General features: G+C 40.7%; 1 protein-coding gene across 2 annotated transcripts in view; it reads left to right on the top strand.

Moving 5' to 3' along the window:
- Positions 1-9,297: 9,297 nt before the first annotated feature.
- LOC122059577 (multiprotein-bridging factor 1a) overlaps positions 9,298-21,360 on the top strand; it is a 41,728-nt gene continuing 29,665 nt past the window's right edge. Inside the window, exons 1-2 of one of the 2 annotated variants that reach the window (XM_042622443.1) lie at positions 9,298-9,618; positions 12,120-12,203. In XM_042622443.1, the coding sequence (XP_042478377.1) occupies positions 9,477-9,618; positions 12,120-12,203 (226 nt within the window). In that variant the 5' untranslated portion in view covers positions 9,298-9,476. The remainder of the gene's footprint in view (positions 9,619-12,119; positions 12,204-21,360) is intronic. The other variant, XM_042622442.1, reaches the window with a different exon arrangement.

The following is a 21,360-nucleotide window of genomic DNA, read 5'->3' as shown; positions in this document are numbered from 1 at the left end:
GGTTATTTACACCAATGTCAGCTCCATTTCAAGTCCGGTTATTTACACTGAAGATTGGTCCGGATGGTTCTTTACACCATTGCCAATTTCATTTCAAGTTTGGTTATTTACACTTAAGATTGGGCCTGATGGTTATTTACTCCAATGTCAGCTTCAGTTCAAGTTCGATTATTTACACCGAAGATTGGGCCAGACGGTTATTTACGCCAATGTCAGCTTCAGTTCAAGTCCGGTTGTTTAAACCGAAAATTGGTTTAGATGTTCTTTACACCATTGCCAATTCCATTTCAAGTCCAGTTATTTACGCTAAAGATTGGGCCTGGCGGTTATTTACACTAATGTCAGCTCCATTTCAAGCCTGGTTATTTACACCGAAGTTTGGGTCTGACGGTTATTTACACTAATGTCAGTCTCACCTCATAGTCCGGTTATTTAAACCAAAGATTGGATCTGACGGTTATTTACACCAATGTCACCTCCATTTAAGTATGGTTATTTTCGAACTGAAGATCGGGTCTGGCAGTTATTTATACCAATGCCATTTCTATCTTAAGTCTGGCTGTTGAGACTGAAAGTTGCGTCTGGTGGTTACATACACCTAGGTCAAACCTAGTTTCTCTTGTGTTTGACCATTCATTTACACCATTGTTTCATATTTGCACTTATGGTCTGCTTGGTTCTTTATATCAATGACAACTGATTGCATCTACACTTCTTTTATCATACTTGCATTCATAGTCTACTTGGTTCTTTATACCAATAGTGGCTAATTACATTTACACCGTTTTTCCATACTTACATTTGCAATCCATTTAGTTATTTACACCTAACGGTTGATTGTATTTACACTCTTTTCCATACTCGCATTCAAGTCTACTTGGTTCTTTATACCAATGTTGGCTAATTGCATTTATACCTTTGTCTCATTTTTACATTCATGGTGTGTTTGGTCATTTATATCTGACAGCCAATTGCATTTGTACTTTTTCATACATGCATTCATTGTCTACTTGGTTCTTTACACTAAGAATGGCTTATTGCATGTGTGTCCTTAGTCTAGGTTTTATCTGCATATTGACCGACTACGGTAGGTTTTATATCACGGTAGCACCCACACACTACTTGATTTCGCATGTGTTATCGATCAATATTTCCTATCTTTGGTCTTATCTCTTATTTTGCATTTGCATTTGCACCTCCTCCATCCTTGAGCCGGATGTCGGTAGTACATTGCTCCTGGTGACAAAATGGTGTGCTCTTTTTTTTACCTTTCGACTGTTACACAGGTCTCGGTCAAAGAGGGGCAATCTGTAGATACCGAATTTTGTCACCCCCCGGCAATGATGACAATATGAAGAATTACATGTTAGACATTTTAGACTTGGAGAATTTTCAAGCTTAAAGTAGAAAATGACCATTTTTCCCCTATAAACTTTCAGAAGAAAATGTTTTCAAAAATTAGAATTTGATGTTATGGATTATTGTCGTTTGTCCCCTCCAGTCGGACATTACACTTTGATGTGAGAACTATGCGAATCGACGCCCGATTTTTTCTTTCATTATCTGATCGGAGTCTCTACTTTATGCATATTTTCGTAAAGGTTCCTGATCGAGACCACAATCATGTCTCACATCATTGGATAGTGCTCGGACTGAGCTTTCTAACGACATATTACACGTCGAATTCTGACTAACGGTTTGAAAGATATGACCCCCATAAGTTAATTCCAAAGTTCGGTATCAGATTCCATTCCGAGCAACCAAGGAGTGCCACATGGCGCCCGAACCCCTTTGCCCAAAAGCAAGCCTTTTTGAACAATTCTCTCTAGTTTTTTAGTCCCACATTGGAAATAAGAGAGAATTGTCTCAAGTCCCAAGGCTATAAGTATAGCCCTTCCTCTCTTACAAGAGAGAGGGGGAAAAATTGAGAATTTGGGAGAGAGGATGGCCCCATCAAGGTTTTGGTGAACTTCTTCCCTCTAAAATCAAATATTCTCCAAGTCAAAAAGTTTAACACATTAATCCTTCCTTGAACCGGAAGATCTAGTCCAGTTCGGTTTGATTTGGGGCTTGAAGCACAAAGGTTATCTCCTCTTGTTTCTTGATTAAAACCGGGTTTAAGGTATTTTTCTTCTTCTAATTGGAAATTTAGAACTAGTTTATCTAATTTAATAGATTAGGTTCTAATTTATTATTAATTGGTTCATTTAGATTAATTAGGTTTAATTAGTTTCATTTTGGTTTAATATGGTTTATTAGATGTAACCCGATACAATTAGGTGTATTTAGGTTTAATTGGTTCATTTAGATTAATTAGATTTAATTAGTTTCAATTTGGTTTAATATGGTTTATTAGATTCATCTTAATTTAATCTAGTTTATTTAGGTCTTTTGGTTCAATTAAATATGATTTTTGTTTAATTGATTTAATTATATTCGTTTTAGTTTTATCCGTTTCAATTAGATGTAATTAAGTTCATTCAGACTTAATTATTTCTTTTTTATTTGTTTTTTTTTTATTAGCGTTATCATTTCATTATTTGCATCATAACCTAGCTAGCATAATTTAGACACTTGGTTTAGGGTTTTCACATGTCATGCTCAGATACATAGTTTAGGGTTTTCAGTGACCTAGATTTAGGACTAGTTAGTAGGATACAAACAAACTTTGGTTAAACAAAAGGAGACCGGCCTTAGGGTCGGGCAGACTGGGTTCCTAACACCTTCCTAGTCTGTCATTTGACACTTGTCCAGAATCTTGGTGCAAACTAGCCTTATCCTTCAGAGTCATTAGTCTCTCTCCCTTGATTGGGAGAGACATTCATGGGTCCTAGACCCTTTCTAGGTGGCGACTCCCTTTTACCCATAACGTGTATCTCCCCCCTTGGCATTTGATGACCAGGGGATACTATCTCATCTCAATAGGGTCGAACCCCAGCGTTTGTACGTGTGCTACGCGCCATATTGCGATTCCGACGGAGGTCCATGATACCTACAATGTGCAAAACTAAGCCCACCATATACACTCTAGATTTGATTTTTGCCATGTGACTTGTGGGTTGGGTCCAAATTTGACTTCATTGGGAGCCAAGATTTGAAAATTTTGGAATTCACTCTTTGTTGAAATCAAAATATTTTTTTGTAAAATTTCGCATCTAAATTTCTAGTCCTTTTGTTTCCATTTCTTACAAAACCAATATGCATCGAAAATGAACCCTTTATGAGAGAGCACCCTCAACTTCTTTTTTGCATTGGTTTTCTATAACTCCTTCATCCGACTCTAATCTATATTCTCTCCTCTTCCTCCCTTTTTCTCCTTAAACCTCCACCCCCTTACCTTGCCTTTCTATTTCGCCTCCCCTCCACCCAGTTGATCGTTGTGCACCTCCATGACCAAGATGGACATCCCTCTTCTAGGGCATCCTCAATAGTGGACATTGACTCAGTCTCTAAGTGGCTCAGAGTTTTGAATTCCCCTACTCTTGATGAATCCTTTTGATCCCAACAACTCATCCCTCTTGACCTTGCTAACTCCTTCAACCCCCACTTTCTTGTGGAACTTGTGACGAACTTGTTCTCGAATAACCCTACTTTTGAACCTGCTATCCCCACCAACCTCCCTGATGGCCACCCTTTGTCGAGTATCCCCACTTCCTTTCCTGAATTGTGGTGAGTTTATTAACCCTCAGGGGCAATGCAGCCTTAAAACATATGCAACCTCTTGCACCACCACCAAAATCAACTCACCAAATGCCACCACCTCTGTAAACCATAATTTCCTTGGAGAGAATGTCCCAAAAGTCTAGTTTACCAAAGTTAGGAATGTCATGATTCAACAATATTTCTTCAATTTTTCCTCGGAATCTACTCACCTCTAACCCTACCAAACCCACGACCTCCCCTAATAAGCCCTATCATCCTTCCCTACCCCTAAAACTAAGGCAAACCTTCCTACCAACGATGAGGAGGAGGAGGATGAGGCTTCTATCCTATCCCTGATCGATTCTGCCGTGTCTTGATCAACCAACCTGAATGGCCTCCTAAAATAGGTCTTAGACTACCTTTTCGCTAGAGATGCACAACGAGACCCTCTGAATACCATTGTTGAGAGCAGCCATGCCACACAGCTCTACACCGAATATTTTGAGTTGGGGGGAACGACAAAGACGACAGCACAAGATCAAGTGATTGTAAATTGTACTTGCTCCCTGAAATTTATCTTCCTTACTTGTTTCTTTTGTGTTTGCCTTGGTCTATGCTTGCTTTGGTTTAGACTTAACTCTTGGTACATGTATAGATAGTTTATTCCTCAGTGATCTACTCTATTATTTCTGAATTTTCTGTTGATCATCTATTCGCGTTTTAGTTTATTTGCTTGCTTTAATCTATCCTTTTACCTTCTATGAGCTATGTTTGTATGTGCCTTTATACTTCATGTGTGGTTTTTTATGGTTATCTACCTGCTTTTGTTATGCTCTTTTGTTGAGGGTGATGCATGCTTCTTAATCCTCATTTCTTCTACTATAGCTATTGTTATGGTAAAATATGCTACCACTGGGGGCGTGCCCCTTGGACAAAATGGGCTAGTCACAGTCGGACTACATTCTCGTACGACAACTTTTCTCTAGGTTGGATGTAACTCGGCCGATCGACATTAATAAAGTGGATCAATTATCGAGTAGTTAACCAATATAGGGAAAGCGGTGTGGACAGTAGCGCCATATTTGAACAACTAATAGCTCAAGACAACACCAGAACCATGACTGCTCGGCAGACCCAAGGCCGCACCTTTAACCTAGCAACAAGTAGTACCCACCATTGGACACTCGGGATAAGTAGGTTGGCAACCGACCACCCAATCCAGGTCTCACGACACATGATGCTCATGCGTTTCACATGGAATACACCCCTCCTAAAAGGACATCTGTAGTCCAGTACGTGATTTAAAAGCAAGGAGCAGACTTGACCTAATAAAGGAAGGACTTTGAGAATATCAAATCCTCCCTAGAAGGAAGGATATCTCATGGTATCTCCCAGGACAATGAACTTTCGATTCGAATCTTAGTGAAGGCCTATTTATAGTATGGTCAAGGCCTATTTAGAGCTAAACCAGGCTAAAACCTGTTTATGGCAGCCCGATTATAGCTAGAGACTGACTAGCCTGATTACAAACCATACCATGCCCCCAAAACCTAAGCCCATTTAAATAAACGGGCATTCATGGTGTAGGGCTTTAAAGTAGTCAAGCGTGGCTAGGCCCAATTGAGTCCAATCGTGCCTAACTAGTTGACACCATCTCGTCGAGCACTACTACTAATTTTGGCAAAGCAACTCTCTCCTCTCTCTCAACAAAATATGGAGTTTTTTAGACGAAAGATGAGTTTTCTTGCTAAGAGGGCACGATTTGTGTGTTGTCGGTTAAAAATTACATTAACTTCAATGGAATTTTCAAAATTTAAATGAAGAATTTACCTTTCACAGGTGCATACCAATCACAGAGAAAAGATGTAGGTGAGAAACTGTACAAAATCTTATCTTTTCTTGCGAGCAAAAGAACCCTACTGCATCACACTAAACATATAGGCCAATTAGAGTAGATTTGGCTCCCCTCCAATTCTTCATCCACCCTATCAATTTTATCTACGTGCGACATGTGTCCTTTTATAAATACAACGGCCATGGATCAAATCCATTTTTCAAACCCAAAATAACCATTTGGTCAACTAAACATCCAGATCTGACCCGATTTGGTTCCTCTCCTCTCCATTGTTTCTCAGGCAGGAGGAGAAAATCTTGAAACTGAGAATAAGGGAGAAGAGAAGAAGAGGAAGGAGAAGAGATTAGGGAAGAAGATTGCTGCCGCACCAATGGCAATTCAAGAATACTATATGTGTTGTTTTTCTGCCTCTTCCACCATTTCTCCCAAAATTGTTGTCTGAGACTTCCTTCAGATTCAAAGACCTTGATATGCCATTGGTTGCTACAATTGGAACCAACCCTTTACCACACCATTTCCCAACACCACCCAAGCCCTTGTTGACTACAATCCCAAACCTAATGGTACGTTTCAAACTGCTTGGGCAACCCAACTTTTATTTTCATGGTTTGAGCTCCTGGATTCACTCCAAAAAATAAGAAGAAGAAGAAGAAAACAACTCCTAAATAGGAAACTTAAGAGAGATTATGTTGAGCTACTGCTATAAAAAAGTAGGGGAAGAACGAAGGAAGCACGAAGAAGAGGGAAAACCATACAAATTCATTTCCTTCATTTGTGCACTAGGAAGCACCAAGATCATTTCTACAAACTCTTCTAAAAATCCACAAAAATGTTCCATAGAAAACAAAAATTAACAAATGGAATTCCGAAGATAGCAAATTAGTTATGAAAATTGTCAAATTAAAACTGGGCGAACAAAACTTAAAAATCAAAATGGGCAAATCCATAATGGTGATTTCTCCCAAGGTAAGAACAAATACTCAGCCCTTTTAACCCATTCCCTCCATTTGAGACCACTAAATTGATTCCACCCACTGAACCTCTTTCTACAGCCTTTACCGATTATTGCTGCTGTAAATCTGTATGAGGCTGAGCATCGATCCTACACAAGCACAGAAGGTAGAGGCCCAAAGGTGTCTCCGGGATTGGTCCTTCGAGCCCGAGTTAGAGATCGACAGAACAGTTCTTTTACCAGAGTAATGGTGTGTGTCGGCTTACCTCTCCTCGCCTTTTGGGTTCCCTCTTATAGAGTTTAGGGTCTAGGGTTTAGGAAGCCCCCTTCGGATACGCCTTACCCCTTTCCCAAGTCCTACTCGGATATTCCTATCCCCCATGTGGGGAATATTCCCTATCCGGATATCTTCTCCTCATGTAGTCTGAAACCTTCACGCGCCTCTCTCCTATTTTTTCCCACTTTGGAGTCATGGTCGTGGTGGATGTCGCCCAGCTGGGTGCCACGTGTCCCCTCTTGGGGTACCACGTGTTCTTGTCTCACCGGTTGACTAATTTGAGCGTATTACCGACCTAGTCAACTCTGAAGGAGAACCCATAGAAAGATAATCTTGACGGTAATCGGAAAGAAAACGAGCAAAATCAAAAGCGGGTCTCTCCATCCTTGGATGGACATACAACCTTACTGATCTGCGACATGGGAATCGGGAAAATCACCGATTTCTAAGAAATGGATGATAAACCCTAAGGCTTCGTTTGGTTGCAATGGGAGTTCAAAGGGAAGGAAAGTGAAATTTTTATACTTTAAAAAGAAATGTTTATAATCATTACCCATATGATTGTATAAACTACTTAATTTTTTTAACCATATTTAGTAATGATATATTTTACATGTAAATTTTATTTTACATAATATAGCAAAGGGTTTTGGGTGCAAAGTGAAGTGAAATTTTATAACCAAATATAGAATGATTTGAAGTTAATGTTAATGTTAAAGTCACATCGGTAATGACTACATATTTTTCTTTTTTAAGTATGAAAAATTCACGTCCCTTCCCTTTAATTCCCCTTACAACCAAACATAGCCTAAGGGGTTCCCCTTAGGTAGAAGTCCCCCTTCTCCTTATTTGTTTTAGGTTGAGAGCCAAAACTATAAGGGGTTAGCTTGAAACAGAAACCCCATTCTTCTTCATTTCAAGTTGAGAGATGAAACCCTAGGGGGCTCCCCTGAAGCAAAAACCCTATTCTCCTTCTTCATTTCATACTAAGAGCTCCCACAATCTCCTTCGTTTAAGGTTTTTCTCCACATTCTTCCCTCCTTTCTTCTTCGTTTTAGGTTGGGAGATTGGATACAAGAGACAATGGATGGGCTTCCATCAAGTTAGATCTGAATCCATTTGAGCGGGAAAAGGGTTTGAATAACAAGCATTGGATTGATAATATACACGTTTTTTTTTTTTTTGGTAAAATAATATACACATGTCAGTTCATAGAGAGGATTGATAAAGAATTAGATGATGAAGAATTAAAAACCAGCCAAATCCAATGAGTGCACAAATAGCATTTTCAACCTACATGGGCAATGTGGTCTTTTCATGTACACCTATATCTGGAAATTTCCTTCACCAAATCGACTAGATTGTTTCCCGACAAGGTTGTTTTCCGAGTATTTTTAAGAGACCATATCAGATTTACGTACGAGAATGTACGAGAACGATCCTGGTCCATGGATGCATAATTAATTTTCTCTCTCTGCATTTAATAAATTCTATATCCACAGATCAAGAGTGTATGAGAACATTCTCGTACGTGAACCTTTTCCAACTGGATTTGATTCCAAAGATGTGATCTTAGAGCTCACTTACATTGAGTATATCATCAGTGGGAACTTTGCTTTCTGGTTGGGAAGTGTCTGTCCTTTTCACTTCTTATTACTCTTTTCGTTCACTTTTTCTAACATTTCTAGTACTAACTAATTCATTCAGGTGAGACATCTTACGATGTCATGATGCACCTATTCCTATGGCCTTTTCTTTAATACTTATGGCTCTTGGGAGTCTCTTTGTAGGATACTTGGCCAAAGTGTGACCCGTTAGCCCATAAGTAAGTACTATGGCGAAGCGGCTCTTGCTCACTCGACACGATCGTACGAGGTGAACAAGAATTGGGGATCGGATGCGGGCAAAATTTTGGGAAATTTGCACAGATAGGAATATAGGATCATATACTTGATCACCCGATGCTATGGAGGGTCCCACTCCAGTATCCACTTCGATTCATGCAGCTATTATGATAACAACTGGCGTTTTAATGATAGCAAGGTGCTCCCCTTTATTTGAATACCCACCTACGACTTTGATTGTTATTACTTCTGCAAGAGCTACGATGTCATTCCTTGCGGCAACTACTGGAATATTACAAAATGATCCAAAGAAGGTCTTAGCTTATTCAACTTGCAATCAATTAGGCTATATGATCCTTGCTTGCGGCATCTCTACCTATTCGGTTAAACTCATCCTTCACTATTTACAACACGGAAGCAGCCTTCGCCGGTTGACAAATTGATTCCGCATGCCCGTTGGCATGACGTGAAAGTTTCATCCACACGGCAGCGTGAGAAGCCTTGCTCGTAATTTGTAATTCTATATGACAGAATCTATTTCAGTGCAGCCCATGAATACTATTTTATTTGAGCAAGAGGAAATGATTCTAAAACCTGCGGCCAAGATTACGTTAGTAATCTTTCTCACCCGTCCCTATCCCAATCCAACAGTTAGGAATGGGTCAACAATCATTCATGAATACACCGACGTTTATATTTATCCAAACAAAGATATTTTTTTAAACCTGGACAACTGCAGGTGAAGACTGTGTTTGTCGTTTGCATCCATTTAAAGGGCATTGGTTATACCAGACTGGGAGAGACGGAAAGATCCGGGCGCCGATCGTAATCAGAAACCCTAAGACAGAGACACTCAGAGAGAATCATTTCTGAAGCGATAGCGAAAAACAGAAGAAGCAGAGAGAAATGGCTGGAGTTGGTCCATTGACGCAGGACTGGGAACCCGTCGTGATCCGAAAGAAGGCTCCGACCGCCGCTGCTAAGAAGGATGAGAAAGCCGTTAACGCCGCTCGACGTGTGGGTGCCGATATCGAAACCATCAAGAAATGTAGGTTTTCCTTTCCTTCTATCAGATTTCAGCTAGCTCTTTCTTGCTTTGTGTATCTGTTTTTTTTTTTTTTTAATGCCGGTTCTTAAGGGTTTTTTAGTTGCTGAAGTTAATTTTGTTTTTGTTGCTTTTGATTCTTTGTTCTCTTCTCGTAATCTATTTGGATTTTATTTGTTTTGTGGAAGACTTTGAAAGGACAATGTTAGAATGGAATACTAAAATGTTCCTGTGCTAGATCGTGTTATATTTAAAACGTCTGTTATTATCTCGATTAAGAAATCGATCGGATATTGTTGAAGTATGGATCTGAAGGGTTTAGGCCCCGTTTGTTTACAGGGGAGTTGGGGGTGGGAGTGTTGTCAGTATGGGAACCACATGTTAGCGGGGTGAAAGATAGGAAAGATGAGGTAAAATGAAGAAGTTCACACCTAACAGCGTCTGGCTGGAGGAGAGAGAAGGAAAGAGAAGCGATTGGAGATCGGCTGGAGCTTCTGGCCGAAACCCCAAATCGATTTTAACAGTAGCAGTCCATGATCGGCATTTGGTTGGGGGTGGGAATACCAAAATACCCGAATCAGCAGCGACAGTGCTGATTGCAGCACCGTGAAGGCAAGAAGAGAAAAAGGTTATGCGACCATTTATGAATCTCTGACGGAGATTGGAAGATTGTTGTAAATGAGACCACTATCTGCTTTTAGGCTTGTGGTAGTTGCAAGAACTGGATCAGCCATAACATAGTTGTAGAAAGGAAGAAGAGTTTCTGCTGTTGTGGTGATTGTTGAGAATGGAATAGTGCCCAAGACCATCTTGGTATTGTAGATATTACTGTAATGATGTTCATCATTTCTTTGCGAATTCAATTCAATGGATATATTAAAACAAAGAACAGGAAAATAAAAGACAAAGAGGGAAAAGAGATCAAAAGCAGCACCGTGAATGCGAGGTTCGTTCTCAAATCTCTCTCTTCCTAGTATCTATGCTAATGGACCATGTAGCGGACTCCATTTATTCGGGATAAGGTTATGGCTGTTGTTGTAGTAAGAGTATGAAGGTTCCTGAGTGTAAGTGATTACCCTTGGTAATTTAGTCTGACATCAATTGGTAATGTAGAGCAAGGACAGAAAGGACCTAACCCCAGTTAGGATCCCTTTCACACCAAATCAAATTAACAAGCTACTATAGCACATCCTTCTTCGAATTCTCATTAAATCTTCACAAATTGGGCAGCAACTGATCAAAGGTTGATAGAGTACTCGATCTTAGGACTTTCAGTAATAATAGTCTTCGATTGATGTTGAATGTGCAGCAGAATTTCAGGAACAACTCTCTCACAGGAACTGATAGTAAGAAATAAAGGAAAATAGGAAATATAAAGAAGAAGGGGGAATAAGGGATAGGGTAGACTCTCTCTGTCTAGGTTCTCTCACCTAACTGCATCACACAGCCACTAGTCGAAACCAGCATAACATTTTTTTTTTTTTTCCATTCAAATCGTGGGCTATAGATCATCCTTGTCCTTTATTTATAGAATTGATCATCAATTACAAGCTAATTGACTGAACTAAAACCTTCTTATTGCAGATCCAAATCAAAATAAAACTCCCATTCTTAATTGGAAACTGGCCTATTATCTATTACAAGAAAATAGTAGATAAATAAATTTAGAAAAGTAAGTAAGATAACCAATCGATTCCTTGGGAAGCAAAGATCCAGCAGTTGCCAATTAGCTGATCTCATCCAGCTGGCCGTGGGGCAATAAGATCTGAAATAATCCCCTAAAATTCACCTTCACGCAAATAGTAACTGAATCCAAAAAAATATGGAAACAACTCCACTGATTCCTCCTCATGCAAGTCATCAGTCAACCCCCAAAATCCCTCCATGTCATGGCCAGAATGGGGCCCACAAATATTGAAAGAATCTTCTTAAATTCTTATTAACGCAAGCTGTCACTGGGTGAACCAATTAAGAACCAAGAAGGCAAGAACCAAGACACACCAGACCAGGCTGTCTACCACAGCAGTTGAATCCCACAACCGGTCTAGACTGATTTTTGGGCCTTGTTCCTGCTATCTACATCAGTAAGATTTGTGCAACAGGTCAGGCCATCGCTGAATTGAATTTAACTCTTCATAAGATTAAACTTGGGGCTGGTATTATTGCAAAGCTCAATTCTGATTTAAATGCAGGGTACAGTAGTGTTGACAAGGTTTAAGCCTTGATATATGTTTCCATCCTTAAAATATGTGGTGTCTACTTGGCATCATTGATGCCCACGCCTGTGGATGTTCTTGATTTAACACATCCATCTATGGGTTGGAACTAATTCATACTTCTTTTCCTTTCTCTTTCTCAATTTAGGCATTTAAGGTTTTGATAATTGTTTGACACTTGCAATTTTAGTCACTTTATTTTTGTGTATGTGGCATAGCATTTATATCAGATGTCAGCTTCCAATTCTTACTCTTTGTTGCTTTTATTTTTTCCCTTTTCTTTTACAGCTAATGCGGGGACAAACAAAGCTGCCTCTAGTGGTACTTCTTTAAACACAAGGAAGCTTGATGATGAAACTGAAAATCTTGCTCGTGAGTATTTTCAACCTGTTCATTTTCTGGCCCCAAATAGGCATAATGATGGCATAGTTTTAATTGCATCAATAGCTGTTAGTGTAGTGGATTGTGAATGTAATGGTACAAATTTTTTTCTCTAATGTTTGTATGCTCATCTGACTTTCTAGATCAGTTAAGCATTCCCATATTCAATATTAAAGGCCTTATTTAATTGGTACCATGTACTTGATTGATTTAACCAGTAAGTCCCTGGATTATATGAATTCCATTCCTCTCCAAAGGGTAAGAACTGGTTGTGCATTTAACTGTTCAACAGTGACTTGAAGGGTGTACACGGTTTTAGCAAGGTTGAAACGTCCTGGAGATTATATAACACTGCAGTCGAAGTGTTTCTTGTGAAACTAGAATGGCATGATTTATGAATTGGTGTAAGGTGTTGGATTTTGATCCATTGCATACGGTGGAATAGCCCCTTCTGTGGTGTATATTGGGATCTTGCTCTCTGAGTTGGGCAGTCCCTGTATTGTTTGGATCTTCTCTCTCTCTCAAATTCTTTGTAAGTTGTATGTCGGTGTATCACTTCTCTTGGTTGATCACAATTATGGGGAATAGCTTACTTGGGTTGGCCAGAATTTTGGATTCCTTGGGAGTAGCTTACTCAAGGTTGGCCAGAATTTTGGATTGCCTTATACATAGCTGCATACATGGCTGACTTATTACGCATGTTGCGTAGAAAGGTAAATGACTAAATATTATGAAATACTTATTAAAAATATTATGAAATGTTTTTTTTTTTTTTTTGGTAGGAAAAAATATTATGAAATGTTGTGTTCATTAGAGTAGGATGCACTGGAGAGTAGGTGGTAGGGGTGGTAGGTAGGATGAACCCTAGGTTTAGGCTAAAATTACCTCAGACAGGATCCAAGTAACCAAACTAGAAAATTCAATCTTCTCAGATGAGGCCAAACTTTGACAGTCAATCACAAATAAACCTTCAGAAGATTTCAACGATCCAGTGGTTGGATTAAAAGTAATTGTGGATTTAAGAAAACTTGAAATTGAAATTCAAGAGCAAGAGAAAAATTAATTAATCAAGATCAGAAAATCAGATCCGCTTAAAAAGCTGGTCGATTGGTCCTTTATAGGGATATAAAAGTTGCTGAAATACTCAGCTAGCTCCAATGGTCAGATCTGCTGATGTGGACAACCCCTAGTGACACTAGGACAGGTAAAATCAGTCAAACCAGGAGTTGGATGACTGATCAGAAAACATAATTAATATGCCCAACAGAAATACTTTATGATATTAATTTCAGATGAAAAAGGTCATCAAAGTTTAGATATCAAACAATCTTCAAAATAGCAAGAGTTGAATCCCACTTGGAGTAGGGTTATAGCTAGGGATGTAAACGGATTGAATTCGAATCGGATAAGACACCATCTGAATTTGAATTCGTTTATTAAACCGCTCTCCGAATTTGATTTGTTTATCCGACTGGATATGAAGAATGGTATGGAATTCGAATTTGCTTTTTTAAATGGATTCTGAATATTATCCAGTTCGATTCGTTTATTAAACGCTTCCTATCTGATTATCTACCAATTACCGAACTCATCACCCATGAGACCTTTGATCCAGGGCAAGTACCAGGGTTAATCTCCACCATTAAATTAGGGTATTGTGGCTTTGAGGGATCAAACTTAGGGCTTCATAGAACACATGGGGAGGATGACGGCTACAGGGTAGTTTTCCCTAACTTAGGATTTCAGAGAACACATGGGAGTTGACATCCCTGGAGATGACCGTGAAGGCGGTTTTTGACCCCAAACTGCCGACGAACGTTGGCTAAAGCATGATGATTACAAGGCACCCAACAGAAAAATGGGGACGGGGAGAGAGATGGGGAAGAAGAGGAGGTTCATATATAGTAAATAATAAAGTAAAAAAAAGGTCTGCTGGAGTTACGCCGGCAATGGGAGGGGAGAGAATCGATTTGAATGGCCACTCTACAGAGTTGTAGAGATTCGGTTAAGTGAGAAAGGAGGACGCAACCGCTGTGTGATACCCTACTTTCTAAACCCAGTTTAATTTCCTCGGTTGGTTCGGTTTGGTCTTGTAGGACCTGAACCCGAGCGAGCTGAGGCGAGTACCTTATGGAACATGATGGCGAGGGTGACTCTGAACTTGGGTTGGACAGACGAGTTGGAGTCAGTGCCTAATGAAGTCTGTGTGCCTAAGCCGTGCACTTACACGTATCACCGGGCTATGTACACACAATAAAGGTACGTGGCCGTAATTTATGTCAAGTACGCGTGTTAATCAATTATCGAGAGTGAAATACTTGTCGGGGCCGAGCCCCATCGAAATCCTGATGGTTCGGCTAAGTTTTGGCTGACTGGTGGGTGCTCATAGGTGGGTCGGACCCACCAGTGTGACCTACCACTCTTGTCATTAGATATTTTGACACAGGTATAAATAGCATTTATTACTCTTTCTCATTTATTGTTTTACAAAGTGGGTGAGAAAAGTAAAGAAGAGAGAGAAACGAAGGAGAGAGAAGGGAAAAGGAAGGAAGAAATGGGGAAAAAGATGATCGTTGCGCATCGTCGGAGTCAGATCCTTTGAATCCGACACCGGATTAGCGACCCTCATCTCAAGATCTACGATTTGAGGTGAGTAAAGCCTGTATTTCTTAAACCCTCATGAAACCCTAAGTGAAATCCTATGATTTGGGTAGGAATCCTTTAGATGTTGTTAATCCTTCTTGAGAATGTGAATCAAAGGTTTAATAAAGGACCTATATATTTATGAAGGTTTTAGAAGAAGAAATTGCAAGATTTGAGAAGCATTTGTTGATCTCTTGAGTTAGAGAGAAGATTTGACGTTTTGGAGGTGTTCTTGAGCAAAGAAGTAAAACCCAAACTTGAAACTTTGAATCGATCTAGATCTATGTTGGAATCATGATATGGGACCTTAGATTTGTGAAAAATGTTGTTGAATCGACCCGTGGTGGTTTCCCTAAGGTGGGATGAAGAATGGGAGTGAATAGCAAAATCTCGGTTGTGAGTGGTGGGTGCCTGGAAATGGTCGAACCCACTAATCTGGAGCTTGCCTGTCCTAGATGGGCTGCTGGCTCGATTGGCGAGCAAGACTGGTGGGCACTTGGCCCATCGCTCCTGGCCTCGTTGGTCCAGACAGAACCCCTAGGTCGAGCGATGAGAGAGGACTGGTGGGCACCTGGCCTGCCGGTCCTTACAGGGCCCCTGAATCAAGTGGCGGGCAAGGACCGATGGGTACCTCGACCACCGGGGTACCCGTCGGTTGACCTACCAATCTGACTCTTCGGGTTTTGATTGAGCCCAAATTTGTCGGGCAACCTCTTATGGTGATTCTAAACGTGTTGGAATCGTCGTACTCCGTTAGTTGTGAACCTAAAGTGGAGATATACTAAACTTGATCTCTTTTATGATAGGTTGTACTAGAAACTCACGTCATCACACGTTGTATCTTCCTCGTACCAAGGGTGATCATTGTACACAACTAGGTAATTGGGAAGAGGACATTGACTTTATTTTTGGAGTGTTTTTGCATCATTCCATTATTGTTGTAGACTAGCCATGCCATCATTTCATTATTATGTGTAGCCTAGTCATTCACAAATTCCATTTGCATGTATTGATGTGTGTATTATGAAATTCATTTATGACTTGATATGTTGATATCTTTAATTGTTAAATGCTTATTCTTGCTTGGAGTTATGAGATGAATGACTTTAAATTATTAAGTATAATGCATTGCTAGACTAGCTGCCGTAGTCGGTTTGGAAACGAATGCATTGGTGGCCTGTGGAATGGGACGCGGTGGCACTATACAGTCATACTATCTCATATAGGAGCATACGGTTAGGAATGACATATCCCTGTGCTATGACCCTTTCCAATGGGGGTTTAGGTGTTGGGTATACCACTGGGGCGAAGCCCGAGGTTGTATACCAACGGTGGCGGTTAGAAATACGCCTGACCGATCACTAGGACGGTTGACAACTTTGGTGATATAACAAGAGGGCCAATCATACTGCTTTTAATTTAATGCAGGGCAATGCCCATTTTACTTTAATATAGGGCAAGGACCATTTTATTTTTCCGATACCCACGGCTAGCCTTTTCCGGCAACCCTATGGACGTATCGCGGGATGTGGTTCGTGGCTCGTACTCGGGGCATACGCGTACTGTGGTTGCAAGTAGCATATGTCCTATGACTTAAATGTGATGTTTAGTTGGTTTAAGATAATAAATGGACTTGCATACATATAAGTGCATTTGTATTGCGAATGGTTGCTTAGTCTTTCTTTTCACTTACTGGGTTAGTGAGCTCATCCCACGTGCACACCATTTTTAGATGATCTTGTAGGTTATCCGGCTGAAGAGCTTGAGCGGGACCCATTGTGGAGTTTCCAAGTGAGGACTGGTGGGTCCTCGAGGATCTTGGACATGGGGTCGAGTGCCCGTGCGAGAGTTGTGTTGCGAGACAGCAACATTGAATACCAACCCGAGATTCTTTTTGATTATTTTAAGATGTTACCTCTTTTGTGCTCTGGATGTTTAAATTGTATTTCTTGTGTAGATATCACGCCTACGGGCCCACATGTAACTGTATTATATAATACAATTTGGGTATCAAGAGTTTTGGTATATCTATAGGTATGTACATGTAAGATTTCCGCTAAAATACAGAATTTACTTTGTTTAGTGTGTGTGTATGCTGAGCTATGGTTATTGTATCAAATGATTCTGGCAGGTTTTGGGTTAACAGGAGTTAACTCGGTCACTAGTCAGTTTTTGTGTGAACGGGGTGTGACAATGGTGGTATCAGTGCATGATGCTCTACCCACTCACAACATACAAGTTAGATCCCATAGAATCTTATAATATGACCTCGTGATTAGGTAAACATAAAAGTCTTAAAGAACTAAAACTTGTAATAAGATGAAAAGTCTAAATCCTTGCAATTCATTTCATCCATGAGAGTAGAATTTAAACAGATTAGCAAAGGATCAACTGACCAGTTCCATAAACCATTAATTAAAATTCTAACAAAATTTGGGTTGCATAACGGCGTTATATTGAATTTTCAAAAATTTTACAAAAGTCACCTGATAAACCACATACATGAAGATAATTACAAAGGGGGGGGGTGACAAACACTGTCACCACTAAACCATAATAGGATAATTAAACAAGTAAAATTTATCCAAACAGTTTCTAAACATCCACATAAACACTACTAAGTTCCGAACCATAGAAATGTACCAAAATATACAACCCCCAAAGTATCATAATCATCATCATAAAATAGAGAGAAAAAAAAAAATGAAAGATAAGGCTAAAAAAGAGGAAAATGGAGGATGGCTCCAAGGAGGAAGGTAGAGGGAGGAACTGTTGCTTCATCAATCGTCAGTGGGTGCGGTGGATGTATTCTTCGTTTGGGCCGTAATGTGCAGTGGAAGTGGTAGTCATAAAAGTCTAGCCGGTCGTTTGTCAGTACGACCTCCCTTTGCACTCGACGGAAATCGGCGGTGATACCCTTGGAAACTTTGTCCAAATCCTCTACTAGAGTCTGGAAATCAGCCTCCTTCCTTCCAAACCTACGCCATATCGCTAACTCACGGGTGACACTCTCCTCCATGTGCTCCGAAATCTTGTCTTGCCCGTCTTTCAGGGCACTAATGCTATCCCCCAATCTTTGAAAATCAAAAGCCCCACCTGAAGGTGGTGGAGCTCTAAAGTGCGGATCAGCAGCCCTGGTCTCGAGGATCTCATCCTCATCAATCTCCTCCTCATCAGCATGAGGAATGTAGTCCTCATCCTCCTCGCTATCATACTCTCCCTCCATATCTTTTGGCCCTTGTTCTGCCGCCTCCTGTGGTGCATCCATCGGCACTGGCAACCCCATCCTCAAGTTTTCTCTAGTGAACTTGTCCCCTGTGATACTTCCCTTCGTCGCCCAACATGTCCACCTGGAAGTACTCAAACACCTTGGTACGTGACCTACCGTAGGGGAAACCGGAGTCATTGGGGTAAGGAGTGTGGTACTCCATGGTTTTCATCATGACGAAGGGGAGGGAGAGTCGGGAAGCACCCTCTTCCAAGGCCACAAAGATGCAGTAAGCAATGTAGGCTGTCATAAAGCTCGCCTGGTTCCTGTGACCTGCTCTGGGGAGCAGGTTAAACTAGGCCAGGCATGCAAACACTTGGGCATCGACGGTATAGGCTGTCTCAGATGACGGACGCTCCTTACTACCATAGATGGTCCTATAGATATGCTCCTGCATCTCTGGGCTCAAGTCCAGGCCCACAGCATTTACCTTTGGGGGCTTAGCTGAGATATCCAAAATTCCTGCCAAAAGATCCACCGGTCAAGACAATGTTTACCCCCCTTCACCAGGCTGGTGAGAGAGTACTCCCAATCCTCATACGAGACCTCCAAATTGCAGTAAAAATATCGGACGAGGTCTTCATAGCACGAGTTGTCAGGATAGAGCATGGGATCCCAACCTAGAGCGGTGAACTTATCAAACATCTGATAAGCACTGAAGTCTTCGGTCACCACTGTCTTTTCCATCATGACGGATTTCTTGGAGAAGGTCGACCATGCTACAGCTGCGTCGAGGCTGTGGAACAAGCTCTCATCAAAGTCGGATGGGTCGGGAAAGTCCTCCCTCGCGGTTCGGGCCCGTGAGGAAGAGGAATCGGGGGTTGAATTCCTCCCTCGGGATGTAGTGGTCTTCCTTCTTTTGGAGGAGGAGGCTGCCTCCTTGCCCTTCCTAGACGACATCATGTAAACACCAAGGAGATATGCAAGTGTAACCGAACAAAAGAGTGCGAAAGGATGTGATAAGCAAAAGTATAAAAAAGGGGGGGGGTTGAGATGAACCCTAATTAAGGTGACATAAGTGATAAAACTTCAGAATGTGATTGCTAATGTCAAAATGCAATGATGCTAGGTGATGAAATTTAAATGAAGCAAAAAGGTATTTATATATGTGTAATGATAAATAAGACAATGATGCTCATCAAATAAATGGAGATGAAAGAAAGTGAGGTAAGGATATTTTCTCAAGGCCTAAATGCAATATATAGGCAACAAAGAGCACAGTTGTGGCAATTAATTTCATTAGTATTGAAGGAAAATGGATAGAAATCCCAAAACAATAACTTGGGAAAAAGTAGGGGATTTTATATGAGTAAAGTTGAGACAATCATAAGAGAAAATTTATGTATCCTTGCAAAGAAATCATTTGAGATAATGTACTACTAATTGAGAAAGGGGGATATGGTTGTATCCATTATTTATAAGAAAAAGGGAGGAAATGAGGAAAACCCCCTAATTTTTTTTTTTCAAAGGATTTGACTATAAAGGGGTAAATTCATGATAAAAGAAAGGACTAGGCACACACGAATGGTAATGATTTCTCTACTAAGGTGTGTGCATTGGGAGTGAAGAATAGCATTTGAACCATCAATTTTCAATAAAGAAGAAAAATGTAAAGAAAACCCTAAAACAAAGAAATTAGGGCAAGAATTTGTGTTTTTCTCTTTATAAATCAGTCAATCAAGGCCAACAAATCATGGAAAGCATAAATGGATCATCACATTATCAAGGAGTATACATTCCATGGAAGAAAAGAAGCATATGATGAGATTCTAAAATTCTAAAAGGAAAGAACACCGAAAAACATGAGAAAATGGAGAAAGGGAAACTTACTTGAGTACTTGAGATGATGAAGAAGAGATAAGCGCCGATTTGTTGAGTGAGATCGCGAGTTAAAGCATTGGAACGGGCCCTCAAATTGCCCTAGCTTTGAGTTAGAAAGAAAGAAAGAAGAAAGTGGGGAAAAGGGTTTTAAAAACCCCTTTTTAAGTCACTCAGACACGACCGGCGGGCCCCTGCTTGACCTTGCCCACCGATTTGGGTATCAAGGCCCAGAATGGCCTGAGTCTGGAATTTTTCGTATTCCGCAACTAGTGGGCCCCAATTGGGTACCAATAGGGGTGTTTGGCCGTGTAGTTGGGTAGCATTGTGTGACCAACTTATGCTTGGGTAAATAATTGCGGGTGCGTTTGATCATGTGGTGTGGTGCATCAGTGTAACCTATGATGTGAAGTGCAATTGATTATGAGCTTATACATATATATTGTGGCACTTAATCAATGTTACATTTTGGAACAATCCAGGTATAGAACACCATGGTACGCACTAGATCCTGTGGTCGTGCCCGTGGTACCTCTCGTGGTCGACCACCCATTTCCCGTGGACCTCGACCCGTGGGGCAACCCTCACATCCACCACCACAAGTGGATCATGATCAAGAGGAAGTTCAGGGTAACCCACCCGTGAACGAAATCTCAGGTCCTTCACATGTTATCTCTCCGAGTGACGTCGCGACACTTATACAACAGTCACAAGGGGCCTTTCAGCAGCAGTTGGTTTAACAGCAACAAACTTTCATGGCTGCTATGCAACAATACTTTAACCCTACTCTACAGGGTTAGCCTCCTAGAGGGGTTATTCCACAAGATCTTCTCGTGGGGTCAGGTATTGGAGTGCAGTTCGGAGGAACACCGCCTGGGGTTCATATAGCACTCCACCATTTATGATTCCTCCACCCTTCCTGTACTATTCGGCTTATCCACCTTATCATCCACCATCTACTACTACGGCAAAGGTGGAGGAGTCTTTTAAGAAGTACATGCCACCTTTCTTCACCAAGGTGGGTAATGACCCATTGGAGCTGGATCGATGGATCCAAGAGTTGGAGAAAGTATTTGATATTGTAGAGTGCACAAAGGCACAAAAGCTTATCTGTGCAGGGTTGCAACTTAGAAATGAAGCTGATTCTTGGTGGAAAGCTTCCAAGCCTATATTGATGGCAACTCACTTAGAGCTTACTTGGGAACAATTCATGGAATTTTTCTTATCAAATTATTATCCAAAGAGCTTCAAAGACCGCAAAGAGGCGGAGTTTATGGCACCAACTCAAGAGAGCAAAACTGTTCTAGATTATCAGCAACAGTTTGAAAGCTTATTTTATTTTGCTCCTTGCCATATGAAGTCGGCTGAGGAAAAAGCCCAGAAATTTCTGAAGGGGCTGAAGAATTCTATTGGTACAGT

The sequence above is a fragment of the Macadamia integrifolia genome, chromosome 13, assembly GCF_013358625.1.
Source record: "Macadamia integrifolia cultivar HAES 741 chromosome 13, SCU_Mint_v3, whole genome shotgun sequence".
Lineage (NCBI taxonomy): Eukaryota > Viridiplantae > Streptophyta > Magnoliopsida > Proteales > Proteaceae > Macadamia > Macadamia integrifolia.
The sequence above is the reverse complement of the archived record's forward strand: the minus strand, read 5'-3'. Positions and strand labels throughout refer to the sequence as shown.